Source organism: Patagioenas fasciata, chromosome 5 (genome assembly GCF_037038585.1).
Source record: "Patagioenas fasciata isolate bPatFas1 chromosome 5, bPatFas1.hap1, whole genome shotgun sequence".
Taxonomy (NCBI): Eukaryota; Metazoa; Chordata; class Aves; order Columbiformes; family Columbidae; genus Patagioenas; species Patagioenas fasciata.
The window spans coordinates 6,520,683-6,540,979 of record NC_092524.1 but is presented as its reverse complement, the minus strand read 5'-3'; the positions used below and the strand labels follow the sequence as shown (position 1 = coordinate 6,540,979).

Genomic DNA, 20,297 nt, shown 5'->3' with positions numbered 1-20,297 from the left:
TTTAAAATATAAAGCCAAAGTTAAATCCAACTCATATTAACTTACTAAAAAATAAATTGTTACATGTTTTACTACCTACTACAGTATCGAAATAGGAAACTGGGGTTACAGTGAGCCTTTTATAAAATGATTCAATACTTACCTAAGTAGAACCTGTTAATAAATGCTCACCAGCAAAGGAGAACACTGTAAAACCCACAATACTCCTTTTTGGATGGGTTGGTTATAACTTCATCAACACACAAAATTGTACGGGATCAATGCACAGAAGTTACGGTCACAGGAACAAATCCCAATGATCAAGTACAAATCCGACTGCATGCTTTTAGCATCCAACTGCAAACACTGGCCTTTTAAGTATCTTTTCCACAAGTTACATTTATTATTTAGAATTCATAAACATTAAATAACCAGGTGATCACTCAGAAGTACATATTTACTTTTTTTTTTTTCTAAAGATAATAGTTAGTTTAAAAATTCCTGGGTAGGTCATTAGATTCTCATATCAATTTATTTAAGAACTAGCTTTTGTCCCACTGACATTCATGTAACAAGTAAATTGAGATACAGAGACTTGTATACCATCAGTTCTTAGGTCAGTTTAAGCTTACTCTAGACTAAATCAGCCATCTGACTTAGGTGTGTGGAATCCAGCCCCAAAAATGCGTCTTTCTCAATCAGCTACCGAATTTCGACCGTCAACGTCAGAGTTTTTAATTTAATCTCAAGGAAATAATGTTAATACATCAAACCTGTAATTCCTATAAACTTTGTTTTTGATGTCTTCTTTGTATACTTAGTGACACCCACTATCTACACTTATTTTACCTTTTTATGCTCTCTACTACATCCTAATGAAAAAGAAGCACAAAGGTAAGAAACAAATGTTTTCTCACAGCCTTCATTTAATTTTCTGTTTGTTATTATCTGTCCACTCAGCCTTCTACAAAACAAATTTTAATGAAATTATACAATTACATAATCACATATTTTGTTCTAGATTTTAATAGCAGCTCTTAGCTTGGCCGACCTTCCTCTTGGGTTTGTTTGGATATCCTTGGTCTGGGGTGTGAGAGCTTTTTTCTGTATAAAAATCCACCTTGAGGTGGATTTTCCATGGGGAAATTCTTGTGTATCTTCTTCTTTGGAGAAATTTTTCAGAGCCTGTCTTATCTTCTGCCTTGAGCCAAGATTGTACTTTTCCGTCATGTCTATTCCATGAAGAAAACGCTTGACAATACGATCTTCTAGTGAATGAAAGGAGAGGGCTACAAGGCGACCTCCAGGTTTTAGAAATTTCTCCGCTGTTTTCAGCCCTATAAAGAGTTCATGGAGTTCATCATTTACAAATATTCGCAGGCCTTGAAAAGTTTTGGTCGCAACATGCGCCGGTCTCTGAAGCAAGTCCTTCCGTGCATACAGTGCTGATGCTGGAAAAGCACCTATGATACATTTTAAAAGGTGTATGTTAATATCTTATTATTTCTACGTTGCCCCCCTGACATTAATCCGCTCATGCATTATGACTTTAAAGGAAAGAATATTTACAACTGAACCTGGAGTTATGACCTTCCTTCTTCATTATACATCTTTATTTTCTGCTTTGAATTTGCATTGCTAAAAGTAATCCCTATGAAATTGATCTGGTTTGTGCTTGGGTGTTGTTTGTTGTGTTTTGTTTTTGTTTTTTCCTAGAATCTTTCATAGAAGTTCCTTCCTCAAATGCTTCACAAAATTTAAATGCAGAATGATGGCTGAAACCAAAATAGGGGAAAAAGGAAGACAGGCTAGGTAAGTCCTACACCTTACAGCTCAATGTAATCAATGTCACGTTCAGTATTTGTGATGGTTAGTTTATGCTTTTAAGGAAAAAGAAACAATTTAATATATGATGGATACACAATTTTCACTGCTTCTAAATAATTATGCATTTCTCAAAAGGAGAGATAAGACAAAGACAATGTCTTCTTGGTGACAATTATCTTTCAAAGGATTACTTAGAGCTTAAAAGAGGCATCTTTCTTTGGGGATAAAAATTGTTGCTGACATACTGTGCTTCTTCAAATGCTCCAAAAATACCCTGAGAAATTAAGAAAGTGCAGCAGACTCACTTTTTCACATGTCTATACAGCAGAATGTGTCAAGTTATGAATCTTTTGGACGAGAAAAAGCACCAAATTAAATAATTTTGACTAGGTGCACAAAAGTCCTTCTTCTCCAAAATTCTTGAGATACACAAATCTCTGCAGAGACTGAAATTTTGTTAGAAACTTTAATATATCATTATTTAATGTATTTTAAGCTTGAATCTTCATTATCTGAGTAGAGAGCAAAAAGCTAGATAAGACAGATTTGATGGATCAAAGGGACGAAAGTGTAAGAGTTCGACAAGATCTGTGAAACCTCAGTAAACTTATAATCTATTATGTAAGTGAGCACAGGAGTCTGGTGAAGATAAATTGAATGAATAATGATAGTGCATAACTGGAAAGAATTGTTTTTCCAAACACAAGGGGTCATTAGACATAAGCCAATACATCTGGTATGTATGTATTAAAATGCTCTAGTTCCATGCCAGTGCTAAACTACTCCACAGTAAAACAACGGGTTCAGGGTAAATGCAGTTCATAATCAAGTAATTGATATTCTGTGTAGCTGAGTAAAAGAAGGGAACACAGTACCTCAGAAACAAGTTGACTAAATTCATATTTAAACAGGTGTTTGAAGAAATGTAATCTGGTACACTGGCACAAAATAATTTATTAGTGGAATTCTTGAGCCTTTTAAATGTAAGGTTTTACTTATGTCAAAAAATGTAAAGGTTCGACATCACAAACGCACAGTGATCATCAGCGTTCAGCAACGGGAGAGGCCAACAATGAGATTTAAAAATTCTATCATTGTTAACAAAATTATTATAATGTACGTAACGTATCTTAGTTTTCCCATCTACACTCCCCACCGCCTCTGACTCGATGCCAACAGTGCCTGAATTAACTGAAGAGGCCCATCATAGCTGTGGCTGTTTCCTATTCCTATAATCTGAATCCTTCAAGATCAAAAGTGGCAACAGGATCAACCTCTCCCAACACAAACTGCTGCACAGGGATTTGCGGCTTTAAACTCTGTTTCACAAAACAGAGGAAAGAGATTTAACCTACAGGAACTGGGCTCCTCCATCACTTACAAATTCTAGCTAGGTTAATTTCTGTCTTTGAGAACATCATGTTTTTCCTATAAATCATAGAAAGACTATATGCCCTCATTGTAGGAGTCACAAATCCTGTTGTGATGAAAAAGCTAAACTAAAAGGAGAGCACAAAATCTCAGGTGTCCCAAGAAACCAACTGACACTGACACCTGGCAAAATATCTATTTCCATATTTCTTTGTGTACCTAAAAACAGATTCTTTGGAATCCTTAAAACTGCCATTTGTGTGTGAAGAAAACTGTCTCAATGTGCAACAGAAAGGAAGGCTGCGCTCAGCAAAATAAACAATTTTCTTTGAATGGTCAATTAACCACTACAAACACCAGTAGTATGCTCAGAACTCTTGTATAGTTATTAGATGAAACAGCAGGGTTTAAAGTCAGCATGCAATGTATCCAGAAATACCAGAGGACATGCACGTTTCCATTGCATGCACTATGACTAAATGTAGCTTCAGCTCTGTAAGACCTGTCTCAGGTTTCAGTCATAATGGCATTTTTCTTCAATTGCATTTGAAGTTGACACATCAATACCTCGGTATCTTTCTAATTAAATTACAAAAGCCACGGTCTTTTGAACTGGAAAATACTGTTTTTGTAAAAGATCTTATACAACACATCTATTCTTCGGAGTCTACATTTAAAACCATCGGAAACATACCTGACTCTTCCCTTCTCTCTTCCAAAACCAAGCCTGCTGCTCACATATTCACCTTACAGGAAACAGTTGTAACTGGAATGAAAAACCACTGTTCCCTTACAAAATATTAGCTACTAACAACCTGGGTTCGAAAACCCAGTGCATTTCTTCAATTCTACCTGTATTCTTTTATTATAGGCTTCCTGCAATACTTTCCTCCTGCCACTTGCTGGAAAATCTACAGCTCTGACTTGAAGAGCATCAGTTTTATACTTTCAGTTTGGGGCTCTTACTACCCAGAGCTGGTGTTCAACTCACAAAGCAGATTCAGAATTTTTAACTATCATATTTTAGCAGCCTAAGTATTGCAGCCTCAACTATTCTAGCAGCCTAAATATTTTCTAAAAATACTCCTGGTTTTCTGGGGATGATCCGTTTCTGATATTCTAAGAGTATTCCAGCTTCCAAAAGTATCACAGATAAAAATGAAGCCAATACACAAGAGTACAGCACGTAATTTAGGTACAAATCTGACTGTGTTTCTTGATTGGGACCAAACCGTAAAACCAGAAGCCTAGAATGAGATTCTTTGTTTAAATTTCCACAGTCAACCTGACTAGAGCGTTGTGGTGAACAGAGCCAAATCCAGTTGGAGGCTGGTCACCAGTGGTATTCCCCAGGGCTAAGTCTTGGGGTTACTTCTGCTTAATCTCTTTATCAGTGATCTGGATGAGGGGATTGAGTGCACCCTTACTAAGTTTGCAGATGACACCAAGTTGGGTGGGAGTGTTGATCTGCTGGAGTGTGGGATGGCCATACAGAGGGATCTGGACCAGCTAGATTGTTGGGCTGAGGCCAGTTCTATGAGGTTCAACAAAGCCAAGTGCCAGGTCCTACACTTGGGTCACAACAACCCCAGGCAGTGCTACAGGCTGGGGAAGAGCGGCTGGAAAGTGCCTGGTGGAAAAGGACCTGAGGGTGTTGATTGACAGAAGCTGAACATGAGCCAGTGTGTGTCCAAGTGGTCAAAAAGGCCAACAGCATTGAGGTACTAGAGAGATGCAGAGGAGGGGATGAAGGTGATGAGGGGCTGGAGCACAAGTGTGATGAGGAGCAGCTGAGGGAACTGGGGCTGCTCAGCCCAGAGAAAAGGAGACTGAGGGGAGGCATTGCTGTCTACAACTACCTGAAAGGAGGTTGGAGTATGGAGGAGGTTGGTCTCTTCTCCCAGGTAGCAAGTGATGGGAAGAGAAGGCCTCAAGTTGTGCCAGGGGAAGTTTAGATTGGATATTGGGAAAAAATTCTTCCCAAAAAGGGTTGTCAGGCATTGGAACAGGCTGCCCAGGGCAGTGGTGGAGTCACCATACCTGGAGGGGTTTAAAAGATGTTTAGACGAGGTTCTCAGGGACACGGGTGAGTGCCAGAGTTAGGTTATGGTTGGACTTGATGGTCCAGAGGGCCTCTTCCAACCAAAACAATTCTGTGATTCTATGATAATAAATATAATCCGTGGTAGTGATTTCTGTCACACTGGCCTTCATCTTTTTAGTGAAGGTAGTAGATTTCGAGCTGTGTTCCACAGGTGAAAAATTTTCCTACGCTACACTCAGTCCTCTGGTGTAGTTAAATAAAACCCTATTTGTGCTTTCTGCTAAGGCACAAAATCTCTCACCCAGCCCCCTCCAATTACCATGACACTAACAGAAAATCCTTCCTGGTAACAGGCTGTACGATATATAAAAATACAAAAATCTGTATGAGAAACTTGTAAAATGAATTTCATTCATAAAACCACCGCGCTTCTGGCTAGATGACTGGTTTGAAATCTCAGTGAGAGAAATTATCATTTTTAGTGTTGGGATGCCCTGATGTTACTTACACTTTTAAAAAACCTAATAGATTCACATGTTTCGATGTATTGAAGTTTTAAAGCATGTGAATGAAATTAACAACGTGCTGTGCCTGTCAATATGAACTATGTAAGTCCCCGGAGTGTACGAGAGTGGGAGAGTTTAAAAATTAATTCAGATCGTGCACCTGTTTGCAGGAATCCGTCTGTTGAATTAGCATTGCATTTAATAAGTTTCTGTGACGCAACTAATGTCCTTTTGTCTAGGCTCCCTCAGCAGAGAGTTCATTTTCACCCATCTGAAATTCAGACAATATTACAAATTCCAAGCTGATAATTAAAGTCTATAAATGTGAACCAATCTGAATTAGATTGGCTTTACCCATTGAAGGTCTTTTAAAACTCTTCAGATTTCTTTAATATCTCAACATCAATTCCTTTCAAGTTAAGTCCAAGTGATTATGTGACCTCAAAATGATCTGTTAAAAAACATATATAAGACCAAGAAAAACTAGATTTTCAACAGAAACTGCTAGATAACAAGGTATGTTACCCACAGAAAATAAACAAAAATAGATCAACAGTTGTATAGAAAAAGCATATAAAAGTTACATTCTAAAAACGTCACCATTTTTAACCAGTTTTCTTGCGCATCAAGTTAAACCTACTGTTAAACCAAGTAAACTACAGACTCCATAGCTCACAGAAATCTCCTTATTTAAATGATCAGAAGCCTTTTGGACAACATTTGGAAAAACAAAAAAAAGGCCAAACTTTTCTAGGAGATTTCGTAGGACCATATTTATTGGCTTTCAAGCTCTATCTCAAAAAACAGAAGGAATTATAACATTTTCTAGAATTGGAACAAATGAGAGCAAGAAATCACTTGGACGCCTGAGTTAGCACCAAGCTGTTGTAGGCAATCCTGACATACCACTCTATTTATTTTTTCAAGCTATACCTTAAAATTATAACTCTTGCTAATACAAGCTTTAGAAATATCTGTCTGTTCTGTAACTGTTGCAGAGCTAGTTTTTTGTTTGGTTTTTTAATTAAATCCTTCCCTCTTATCTCCCTATCAATTAGCAACAGCAATACAGAGAGTCTTACCTTTCAGGAAGGTTGTAGGAAATACCTAAAGTCTAGCACTCTACAAATAGAAATGAAATTTTCCGATTTCAGACTGGTCCAAGTCTAGATTCACTGGGGTTCTGGTTACCAGCTGGACGTTCACACAAAGCTTTTGAGCTCTAGAAAATCTTAAGCCATCATAATCTATAACATGTGAAAGAATTGTGGACTATACATGAATTCCCAGATACCAACACCACCTCATTGGCTAGCATTTTTTTCCTTGTTTTCTGGCTCCTTTAGTAGGAAAAAAAAAAAAAGATCCTGTTCTGGAGAGGTAATCATGCTTGTATTGAGCCTGCAAAATCTAAAATGCAAGATTTTATTATTTTAATTAATATTTTATTTTTAAAGTTCTTGACATTTGACTAATAGGTCATAGATTTTACTCTGGTAAAGTCTTGAATTAGTCACGGGTTTTTTTTGTGTTGTGCTACCAAGACGATCCTGTAGCTGTGCTCTCTGGCTTACCTCAATAATTTCGGGGATATCATGTTGTGTAAGAATATATATTGGTGATATACGATAAATTAAACAAAATCTATTATAGTCACCATAAATTTTCTTAAAGTATCATCAGTTCAAAAGCTAATAGGATTTACTATTGTGCCCCTTTACTAGAGGAATCAAATCAAAATTGGAAGAAGTTCTAACCAAACAGAGACCAGTGTTACAGTGCTAGAATTGTTTTAACTACTTGCAAACTTCAAAAAAAGAATAACATAAACCATACACATTTACTGCCTTGGCAGATATGTGCTGGATTCATCGTCTGGTGTGTACACTATCTGATGCACACCTGATTCACCTATCAAGCTGATTTTCAAATGTAGCAGAGAGTTTAAAGCGAGAAGAAAATATCCCTCTTGTTGCCACAGTAAGTGACCATTAAGCGATGACTCACATGCAACACATTAAACACAAAGGGATCTTCGATCACTGTCTTTATGTACTAGTATTATTTTCTTAAGCCCAGCTAGTGCACAAAATTATTTCAGAAGTTACTGAGTTGCTTGTTTACAGCCTATGACACATTACACCTTTATCATGGCAATTTGGTTGCTTCAATCTCAATAATGATACACTGTTTATTCAACAGTTCTTCAAAATACATTACATACATGTGACAAAAAAAAAATTCATCATGTTGATGATAATGACTGTTTTAAAAAAGCAACATTTCAAGTTTTATAAAAGACCCATGGAGTTTTATCTCTATTTTTTTAAGATTGCTTGTTCCTCTCATTCAGTATACTTACAGCAGGGACTTGCAAGAGCAAGCGGCGTCTTCAGGTCCTTGATAATCCTATCAGCTAAACTTGGGGCCTCGGCTGACTGGACATTTTGCTCAAGTATCCTCACTTATGCAAATCCAAAATTTCAAATTTGTTTGTTGGTCACTGAAAGTAAGTCCCTTCCAGTTTAAGCAATATAAATTATTATAAATACAGTCTTTTTTTAAAGTCTTCAGGATATGGATACAATGTTTAGCAAATATCAAATTTGGGTAGCCATTTTAAAGGCCTACATTCAAAGGAGTCAGCAGTTTAGACTTATTTGTGACGTATGGGAAAGGGACCTGGGGGTCCTGGTGGACAGCAGGATGACCATGAGCCAGCACTGGGCCCTTGTGGCCAGGAAGGCCAATGGCAACCTGGGGTGGATTAGAAGTGGTTGGTTAGTAGGTCCAGAGAGGTTCTCCTGCCCCTCTACTCTGCCCTGGTGAGACCACATCTGGAATATTGTGTCCAGTTCTGGGCCCCTCAGTTCCAGAAGGACAGGGAACTGCTGGAGAGAGTCCAGCGCAGGGCAACAAAGATGCTGAAGGGAGTGGAGCATCTCCCGTGTGAGGAAAGGCTGAGGGAGCTGGGGCTCTTTAGCCTGGAGAAGAGGAGACTGAGGGGTGACCTCATTCATGTGTACAGATATATAAAGGGTGAGTGTCAGGAGGATGGAGCCAGGCTCTTCTCAGTGACAACCAACAGTAGGACAAGGGGTAATGGGTTCAAACTGGAACACAAGAGATTCCACTTAAATTTGAGAAGAAACTTCTTCTCAGTGAGAGTGACAGACACTGGACCAGGCTGCCCAGGGGGGTTGTGGAGTCTCCTTCTCTGCAGACATTCAAACCCGCCTGGACACCTTCCTGTGGAACCTCAGCTGGGTGTTCCTGCTCCAGCGGGGGGATTGGACTGGATGATCTTTTGAGGTCCCTTCCAATCCCTGACATTCTGGGATTCTGTGATTCTGAGACCCAGTAATTTCATTTTTTGAGGGTAAAAAAAATATCCCAAGATTACACATTATAATGTTAATGAAGAGGATTTGTGTCTTACATTTTTACTTGAAAATTTCCACTTGAGAATACAAACATGAAGGTTCTCGACGTGAGCACAGTTCCTGCCTAACTACATTTTGTTCAAGTTGTTTACAGTGAAGAGCAAGTAAGATGAAGTGTTTCAATAGTCGCTTCAGGCTGATCTAGTTGGCATTCACTAGGTGAAGCAAGCTATGTGTTGCTTTACCTTTTGCTTCTGGGGTCTTTAAGCAGACAGAAATGATCCAATTTTGTTCTGTCATAGTACTTCCTCTCAAAATACCAAAATGTAGAAATTTAAAACTAAATGTGAAATATCTGATATTTGGAGGCTTATCAATGGCTGAGATAAAGAATTCCCTAGGCTGCTGTCATTCTGTGTTTCAATTTGGTTGGCAGAATGATAAATCTCTCCATGTAAAATCTATTATTGAACTAATCATCAAACTACAATATAAAAAGTGGGAGCTTAAAAATAAAAAGAATGAAAAAAGAGAGAGAGCTGACATCAGAGCAGAACAGGCAGGATTAGATCCTGCATGGTTTCAAGTACAAATAGATCCCTCTGGGACTTTGGGGATTAATATTTTTTCTCCTCAGCCACTGCGAAGAATTAATGAGGGTACCTGCAACAATGCTTGCAAGCTGCTGAGTTCTGGTGATGGGGTATATGCTGCGTGCCTGAACGATGGCTGAAGCGATTTTCTTGGCGTGCCTCTCCTCCCCGTATGTTCTCAGGATGGACGCAAGTGCCTGTTGATCTAAGGCATTCACAACATCAGCAGCGGTGGGCATGTCAGGGTACCTACGCACAACAAGAGCCAATTAGTTCACTGACGTCAGTTTTCATTGACAAGAGGTGAAGCTTCATAGCATTGAGACATAAAGTCAAACACACACGCCGCATACAAGTGCCTTTGAGGTTTTAAAATAAGAGACAGCAACCCTGCGAAAACAGATAAAGCTTGCACCTTTTAAAGCCTTTTTCTTGCTACTTTAAATTGAGTTTGCTCCTTAACATCAATTAGAACCGCTGAAACTTCCAAGTATTATCATAAACTATACCTAATGAGTTGACAGGAAGAAATATATTTCAGTATCATGGTAAAATGGAAACGCTGTGTGACTTTTCATTCAGACAGGTTTAGAATATAAACTTGTCCCTTGTGGGTTCATTTTAGTCACCTTGCATTAGATGCTGTTTTCTAGTCAGAAATGATCTCAAGGATCTTTTCTTTCACGTCTCCTGCTATGACAATTGCTTACGAAAATAATTATAGTTTTACTTTTCACTGAAAGGTGTAAGAATCTATATTCAAATACAGTATATGCTATATATTTGGATTTTTTTAAAATCTGTGACTTCATTACTGAAATGAACATCACATATGGGTTTACTAATTGGAGAAAATATACAACCCACATCATAAATTCTCTTTTACAAAGATATGAACATGCAGATTATTTTTCAGGCATTTATTACTCTCCTGCAGTATCTTACAAAAGATAACAAAACTTAGAAATCAGAGGCAAGTAGTATCATAGCAACAACCGTAGCGTAAGGCTTTTGTTATGCCACAGGTACCCTTTGTTCTGCTGCCCCTGTTCCATGTGTGTATTCTCCTGATGCAAATACAAGCCTGGAGTTCAGATTCTTGAAATCTGAGGGCTGAATCCCAAGAGGATCGTGTGAGCCTTTTACACAAAACTGAGAGAAGCGAATACCATGAAATTTGCTGTGTTAAGACTTCGCATTAATGTGTTAGGGTAATTCCATAAAAACTGAGGCTTCCCATCGGCTCTGTGTGAGCAATGAAAGATTAAATGACGTTTCTTAGGCCTACAGGTTCATCAAAATACACGGCGAAAAATCTTCATTCTGCCAGTAATGCATTATGCAATTACTGCCTTCAGCTATACAGCAGAGATCTTTGGCTGTTCGTGTAAAAAGCACAATGCTACAGAAATATATTAGGTTGTTTGAAGATGGAAACTGCTACATAAGTAGAAATTATCATTCCACCATTGATGTTCATGCTTGTTAACATACTAAACACCAATTCTAATAATTTAAATAGAGGTGATTTATACAGTAATTGTTAACTTGACAATTAAGTAATCCTGATGTGCCTCCTACACAATGTGAAAGGAAACTTAAAATATTGCTCAGGAAATCTCACAATAAATCTATGGGCATTGTAGACAGCATTATACTAATGCGCTAAAAGCAACGTTGCGATCTGATTTCAATTGGCAGATAAAATGGATGGGATTTTATTTAGTTATTTTATATTACTTTCATTTTAGAGAGAAGTAACTGGGTCAGATGGCCATTGCAGGAAAGAGGGAGGTTGCTCCTTTCCTGAGGGAGCAACCAAATGTGCTCAAGTGAAGGTTCCACAAATAGTAAGTGTGGCAGAAAGGGACTGCAGTAAGGGCTTGAGAGATATGGATAGAGAACAGTCTGGGAAACTCCGGAAATAACAGAGGGAAGACAGGTCTCTAAAAGTGAGATGCCCCTGTGACTGCACACCATACACTCCAAAAATGTATAATTTTCATACTATAGTTCCCCAAAATGCTACTGGTTTAATTACTCATCACTGGAACTTTCCTCTTATTTCAAAGAAAGAAAAGACAATCACCAGAATTCTAAGTACGGAGATGGAAAAAAGCTTTGTGGCAGAAGAAAGATGGTATGCTCCAAAATTAGATGTGGTTTGATGGTGAGAATTATTCAAGTTAAGGGGAAACAAAACACACAGGGGTTGCTGAGCACACGGTTTTTGAGCTTCAAGGAGAAAAATTTTATTGAGAGGTACCTGTCACCATCCATCCTCATGTCCAAAGGTCCATCCTTCTGCAGGGAAAAACCTCTTTCAGGTGTATCAAACTGCACAGAAGAACAGCCCGCATCCAAGAGAACTCCATCCAGAGTTCCCGGCTCAACTCCAGAGGAGATTAACAAAGCCTCTGACTGGCTAAATTGTCCTAGAAGAGCTCGAATCTGTTTCCTGTAAGAAATAACAAATAAATACCCTTAATTTTAATTATAACAGTGCAGTGTCTTCCCCGTGCATAGCAGGACTTAGTAGCACTCCTCTCAGCAGCAACAAGGCTGTTCCCAAAGTAATAGTTTCAGTACTTTCCATAGGTCAACACCGAAAACTGGTCCAACCCACCCATCTTTAACTCTTTACTACCTTCTCGCTCGGGCTCAAAGAAATGGAAATGTGACTAAAATGTCAAATTTTTTGATATGCAGGAATGCCCTGAGCACCGATGTACCTGCTGTGCTGAGTGGGGCCCTTGGTCAAGCCTCATGGAAAACAACGAAACCTGGACCTGGAGGAGAAGCAGAAGAGATGGAACACAATGGCACAGCCTTGTGGTTAAAACTTACCTGCAAGGAAAAACCCCTGGCTTCCTGCCACAGGACAAACACCTTTTTCTTTAGTGGCGTTTGCTGTTTCAAAAATAATTGGGCAAACAAGGCACACTGGATCATAAGCAGATAAATATTTCGGTGTAGTTTCAATTCATGCACCAAATCACTAGGGAGAGGAGAGTTTCACATGCTTTTTTGTGCTTAGCGTTCTTCTTTCTTAGATGTAAGGTGGTTCTTGCTTAATATTTCCATTCTGGGAAGGGAAATAGTGGCATGGCAAGGGAGAAGATGACACATCTGATGTACCCAATGCCTTCTTGGGTGTCTAAACTTGGACTTCTAATTCTTGCTTATACATAAGGTGACTTAAAATTTAATAATTTATCTCTCAAAATCTCAATGAATGATAAGACAAGGAAGGGGTAACGGGTTCAAACTAGAACACAAAAGGTTCCACTTATATTTGAGAAGAAACTTCTTAGTGAGGGTAACAGACACTGGCCCAGGCTGCCCAGGGGGGTTGTGGAGTCTCCTTCCCTGGACACATTCAAACCCGCCTGGACACCTTCCTGTGTAACCTCAGCTGGGTGTTCCTGCTCCGGCAGGGGGATTGCACTGGATGAGCTTTCGAGGTCCCTTCCAATCCCTGACATTCTGTGAATGTCACAGATTTAAAAAGAATAACCAACTATTGTTGCATTTTTAAGCAGTACCTGCAAAACACAATCTATTTCTGCCCCTAACAAGCAGCCACTGTTTTCACATCTGAGCTTTGATTACAGTTTGGATAATTGCTCTTCAGCCCCACTGGTCAGTATTCGAATTATTACAAGGTCTGCAAGGTCAATGTGCAATTTTGTCTCAGTTACATAGGCAGGAGTGAGTGGACAGAGAGAACAACTCCTCTGCTTTAGCTACAAAAGAACAGCTGCCCATATTTCCTTTGACACTTCAGTATCATAGTAATTTTGAAAACTTTCTCAAAATATCATTCCAAGTCTAATCCTTCTTTCAGGTCAGTTTAACATCAAGGCAAATTGGCACTATGACACAATTTAGTCAACTCCAGTGGCTACAGTTTTAAAACTGTACAAACAGGGAATCGGAATCTTTTCTGAACCCGTCCAACTGGTGGGAGAAAATGCTACCAAGATTAACCAACAAAAAAAAAAAAAGAAGAGAAAAAGCTCTGTTAAAAAAGAAGTTATGAACGCAACCATATGGAAGAACATTTAGCTACACAATGGTATCCTCATTAAAGCAGAATGAATGAACCTATTTAACATAGTACAAAAACTGGGAAATACCTTGAATGAGCAGATTTCATGAGGGATATCACGAACTCACATGCTCATTTTTGAATTGATTAGTGTCCAGCATATAATTAAATACAACTATTTACCTTAATAAGCACTGACAGTTCCTGAAAAGCGCAATGATCCACTTAACGTATTTAAACCAACTGAAGCTATCTAGGTATAGCTTGGAGATTGTATTTCCCCTGAATATAATGAGAGGAGTTCTCTTTAAAACCTGTACTGTTTGGTCCAACTGGGCAGTGTTTCTCACTTTACAAGTTGTGCAAAGGAATGAACTTTAAAATTCTGTATGTGGAAGACAAAAATAAATGAGATTTGGAAAATATTATAAATGGTCATTGTCTAATTCCCCATCAGACAGTAACCCATGTCAGCGACCATGGACACATGCTGTTCTGTGCTCTCAGCCAATATGAAAAATTATGCTAAACTACATTGATGACTTCCTAGAAATTTGATGACGTTTCTTTAAACAAGTCATACGTATTTGGACGGCTAAGGTGTTTGGGACAGTGGCCTTTGATTTGTGGTCTGCCAGTCTTTTGTGATTAGGAAAAGGTAAATAAAAAAGAAGTATATTTGAAGTAAGTAGAAATTTACTCTTTGGTAGAGAGCTGAAAAATGTTTTGGAGTTTGGAAATAAAAAAAGATTGAAAAAGAATTAGATTGACATTTTGATGTCAGCCTTTCAGCTGTGTGAAATGATGGCTTCTGTCTATACCCTGTTATACACTGCATTTTGTGTGTCAATAGTGGATATGGGTGTCTTGGTGAATATAAATCTTTACTAAAACCAGATGCTTTTCATGACATTATAGTGACTATATTACAATGTTCAGGCCAGTTCTCTGAATTCCTGTTTCTTTGTGGACTGGAAGAAACAATTTGAAGCAGCTTGGGACTCTCATCCATTTCAATTAATCAAACCAAGTACACAGCTGTGAAAGATTTATTACCTTATGAAAGGAAATACAACATCAACCCTTTTTTTCTATAAGATAGTAACAATGATCATAGTGATGACAAGGACTCATCTATTAGACTATGACACATTTACCAAGCATTCAAAAGCATTTATTAGAACACAAACTCTTCCCTTGTCTACTATTCTTCACACCTATGTTCAAGTAACTGCTGTTACCTACAAGATTTTATCTAGAAATGCTTAATTTAGCCTCAGTTCCTTCTGCTTTCTGTAAATCCTTTTTCCAGAATAACCTCAAATAAATCATGAAAGACTGTGTACAGTAAAACTGTTCATTTCCTCCTGCTTTCCCCGGGTATGTAGAAATTCCTTTTACTTTCTTTTTCCATGCTTCAATATTTTCTTTGGGCATTAGACGATTTACATTCCATGACCATACTTACCTAGTGTGGAAGCCTGTCTATTACCCTTCACATATTGCAAAAATATAAAGGGTATATATCAACAAAATAATGCTTAGTGGAAAAAGCAGGAAAGGTAAACCAGAAAACATCCCTAAATACCAAATATAACAGGCAAGCTTACGGTTCAAAAAAGCCTAAGAAGACAGAGCATATCAAAACATTACAGGTCGAGATTAAGTGGAGGTTTTATGGGCGGTCTTGGGGATACCCTCAAAAGCTGTAAGGAATACAAAGGGTCACACAGCATATTCATCATCTTAGGTGATCTTTGAAGGCTACGATCTGTCCAAATCCAATTGTCTTATGTAAGAGAAAATGTTTAAACTTCATACTTGAACAGCACTTTCCATATCCAGAATATTTTAGAAACATAGAACAACTGTGAAGGGCTTTTAGCCCCTCACTTATAAATGGAGAAGTAAGATTTGCAGGGTTTAATACTGAACGACTTGAACACACCTATGTAGAAAAGCTACGATAATTTCAGAGATTACTGTCTGAGGATGCAAAAACCCAGACAAGACCTGTCGTATGTTTAGCTCCCATTTGGCTTGTATGTGTGTGTGTGTGGTAATAGCACGGTAATTTTGATTAATTCCCAACTGCTACAGTCAAGTAATCTCTGACTTCTCAAAATATTCAACATGCTCACTCCCTCTTTACAAATTTCGACATTTTCCAAGAAAAATGTATTCAAGATTTTAAAAGAACGCTGGGAACATGGACAATGCAGCCAATTTTAAAAATAATAAAGTGTTATTTCAGCTGCTACATATGTTGTTGGGGCCTTAATAGATTTTATTGCGCAACAACCTCAAGAGTTTGCAGAATTCTTGTATTGTTTGCTACGGTTGGAAAATAACACAGAACCGTGGGTTCAGGACCCTTTGTTCAGGTCATAACAGTATTATATTATATTATACTATGACACATAGCATAGTAATTCTGATAGACGGCACTGGATCCACACCTCAATTATATCAAAGAGCAGAATGAGAAAGAGTTCAAAGTCTCCTCACGTATTCCAGGCTCTTCTGCTTTCAGTTAAACCTCTGGTATTCCTCAACACTTTATGAAAATATTTCTTTTTCATAAGGGGAAAAAAGTTAAGCATTAATATGGTTTCTACAAATAAACAAGAGAAAATCTTTTCCCTTATCTAGTTCCTCTCCATTGTCACTGAGGTTGCTGTGACATCAATCATTCCAGTAATTTCACAGAAATGCATGATTGTGCTTTCATGGTGCTCCAGCATTTTTTATGTGCATATAACAATATTTGCTCTTGATCTTTCACCATTGCTCCCCCTATAAATTCTACGTATGAGCACACAGCAAGTTGGGAAGTGATGATCCCTTGTCTACTCAACCAGAACAGGCAGTTTATTTGAGAGGACTGGAACACATCAAACAGGGACACTCATCTGATGCTTTGTTGGATTCAGTAACTCCACTGAGACTGCCAACAGAGGTGCCAAATAGCACCAGTGGTAATGAGGATATAGGTACAGACATGGTTTGGTGTCCCTGACTCATTGACCGAGGTCACTCGGTAGCTGTGACTTGCACTCCCGGCTGCACCGCGCTGGCCACACCTGGAACCAAACCAAGACGTCCAGGAGGAAATCCTGGCAGCTCTCAGCATCCTACATGGAAACTGCTGTGAGCATCACTCCACCTCAGCGCAACACCCCTCTCCAAAATCGCATCTGAATATTCTGCAAAAAATTTTAAATGACCTTTGACAAATGGGAAATCGGTGTGGTTTTCATGTTTGCAAGAAAAAAACCCACTATAACATCTATAAACTTAAACAAATCTTGTAATTATATTCCTAGCTTTATAAAAGCTTAATTACAGCTCTGGAAAAAGCCCATACATCTCTTTAAGAACTAACAGTTCAGTCCAGGCTGAGTTTTGTGCTACAAAAGTACAAACGTGTAGGGAACGAGCAGATCACAGCATCTTTTTTGCGCAGTGTTAATGCCCAGTCTCAGAGGATTCTGAAACATGCAGGGTTTTAGACTGGGGACAAGGCACACAGATCTATCACTCAATCAGCTTTACTGATCAATTACTCATCACTTATGATCAATGATGTATAATGTGTTTCAAAAGACACAAAATTGTCTCTCCTGCATGATAAATGCACCAAAAAGTGTACTTTCCCTATTAACTGCTTTTCCTCCATGCAACAATTGGGTTTCTGCTGTCTAAATCTGTTTCTACCTTACCGAAATCAGCAATTAACTATTCTCTGCATAATATGGATATTAATGAAGGAATTTTTACACATAATAGAATCTCAGATCAAGTAAACTATTTTTCTAGCAAAGGAAGTTACATTATTACAGTGTCTAGTGCTTTCTCGCATAAACTGATCACTTCAGAAATACATAGTAATCTGTTCATAAACAAAGGATTATGAAGAAAGCACAAAATAATCTTGTAGTCGGTTTCCAAGATTAGAAAATAGCTATACAGCTTCCAAGGGTATTCGCTCATTAGCTGAATAAAAGGTTTAGTTTATTGACATATTTATGTGCATATAAAACACAAACTTGAAGTTAACAGAATGTGCACTGACGATTTAATAAGCAACATGCAATGAACTATCAAAAGGCAACTCCCACCTCCAACCCACGTGTTCAATTGTTTTAAAATGACTCCTATTACAATTTGATTTACGTTTTGTAAGATGGTTACAAAAACCTAGACATACAGCATGTAAAAAGTGTCTCTTCTTCCTCCCTGTGGAACTGAATAATAAATGAAACTATTGTTACATTTTCTTTAGCTAACGAAGCAAATCTACACAATACTTTTCTACATCACAAATTCTGGCAGTCTGAAGTGCTCTATTCAAGGAGAGAGTTTGCTCACGATTGTGCGTAATTATTGCTTTGACAGACCTGCTGCTACTGATACTTGGAATACATTCGCATAACCTTTGCCTTGTTATCAAAATACAAGTCTAGACCTTGCGACTCAGCAGCAATGCTATGACACAGTAAATGGAAAAACAAATCGGAGCCACAGAAGCTTTTTTTCTTAATTTTTCAGCAGTTGACAGTATTAGAGGGGCCTAATAACTCCCTACAGGATTTTTATTTCCTTTGACAAACTATTTCTTCTTTTGACAAGGCAGTTAAACCTTAGAACACTAAGGACGAATACACCTGGCATCAAGAATTTACTACAAATGAAACGAGCAACTTTTTTCCTCCCTCCTGTCACTCTTACCGAAGCTTTCTCATATAAGAGCACGTCTACACCCCTAACTGACTCCCACCTTAACATTAACACTTGGACAGCATCACATCTCCCAACTACAAGCTCCTAATCATGAGAAGGAGAAATACGAGAAGCGGAACACAACAGGAATGCAAATAAGGGCAGAAGTGAAGTGAGGGCACCACTCAGCTGGAAATTGCAGAAGTCACCAAGCTTTGCTCTTCTGTATCTTTGCCAGTACCAGGACTGACCCTTTTCAACACATGAGAACAAGAACTGTGCATAAAATTAAAAATACAATATCATGGGTTTAGATGACAGGCTAACAGTCACTATTCTGGTCTCTTCTCCTCCCCTAGCAGTTGTTAGCACAATCTTCTAACCATCAGTGAACACCAAGTGTTAAGTTTCCATATTATAAGCCCAGTATTTCATTACTGACTGCTCACCTCATAGCACATCACTACATAAGTAATCTTAACATGTTTTTTCCACATCACATTATATTAATACTTAACTAAAAGTCTTTTCATCTGCCTGCCTTGTAACGTTTGTCATTTCTTCAGAATAAATCTTAATTTTTGCCGTAGTAGGTTACATAGCCTAATCAACAATCATCAGCAATCAGGCGACCAATTTGTAGTCTTATTTAGATAATTTATGAATAAATAGGTTGCACATCCTATCCATACGTCCATGTGGTACTTCACCAGTGAGCTCTTTGCTTTGAAATGAATGTGACCCTTATATTAAGGCAGAAAAACCTACACCAGAAGACTTGTTTGCTTATACTACCCATTTATTACATAAAATGGTTACTTTACCTCGGTAAATTGTACTTATTACATCTGAATTTACAAACTCTGAAAATTTGTTCCAAATTACAAAGTGCTTAAAATCACAAATAAATCTCTATTTGCTTCTCAGAACACTGAAATCCACTCTTGGAAAGAAAATAATGTACTCAATCCTATTAAAGATTATAAGGTTTATATGCATATTTTAAAGGGGTATTTTACTAGTTCATCAAACCAAAACCTTCAGAAGGTCAGGAGTTTTAAATACTGTACCTGAAAAGTTGGGTACATCCCCTAAGATAACAGATTTTTAGTTACAATGATAAGCATTCACTTCTAAAAAACTACTAAGGTTACACAAAAGAATGGAATCCTAACTGTAAGAATGCTTCTGTTTCAAAATGCCGTCTCAAAACACAATTTGGCAGCAATTCGCTTGCCCAGCAGCGTTGACCTTTTTTCTAATTTAGAAATTTCAATTTTAGAACATAAAAATAAAAACAAAACTAGTTTGTTTAGGAACCATTAAGATCTTGCTGCTCTGTAGACACCACTTGCTTGGCATCCACATAGAATCTTACAGGCAATTCTATATTAAATTCTCATTCTGTTATCTCATTGATGCAATATCTTCTATTAAAACCTGGCAAATTCAGCTGCATTTCACCAGTGATGATCTTTCCTGACAATCAGTGTTTCATGTATTGACATCTTTAATTCATGGAAGTCATGAGATGCCACATTGAAATGCACTTCCCTCCTCCATAATAACATCCAGAAACTGTGCAAATTATCTTTGAGCTAAATACAGGAAATAAGAATAATTACTGGTTTTGGTAAAATACCCTAATTTGAACCACCTATGTTATTTTCTGCTCACAGACTACATGCACAGTCTAGTTACTTGCCACCACAGATAACAAAATAAAGGATGAAGCTGTGTTTGGAGAACATTTAATTGAATAATGTTTGATCCTGAAAGCACACAGACAATTTTAAATTACTGCTCTGTTTCTCTGTATTG

The 20,297-nt window shown here is 38.0% G+C and overlaps 1 protein-coding gene across 4 annotated transcripts in view; it reads right to left on the bottom strand.

The window, feature by feature from the left end:
* Positions 1-885: 885 nt before the first annotated feature.
* Positions 886-20,297, bottom strand: part of METTL15 (methyltransferase 15, mitochondrial 12S rRNA N4-cytidine) — an 83,271-nt gene continuing 63,859 nt past the window's right edge. For all 4 annotated transcript variants that reach the window (XM_071808829.1, XM_065839162.2, XM_065839160.2 and 1 more), the window contains exons 4-6: positions 11,970-12,161; positions 9,774-9,952; positions 886-1,442 (exon numbers count right to left, since the gene is read on the bottom strand). In XM_071808829.1, the coding sequence (XP_071664930.1) occupies positions 997-1,442; positions 9,774-9,952; positions 11,970-12,161 (817 nt within the window). In that variant the 3' untranslated portion in view covers positions 886-996. The remainder of the gene's footprint in view (positions 1,443-9,773; positions 9,953-11,969; positions 12,162-20,297) is intronic.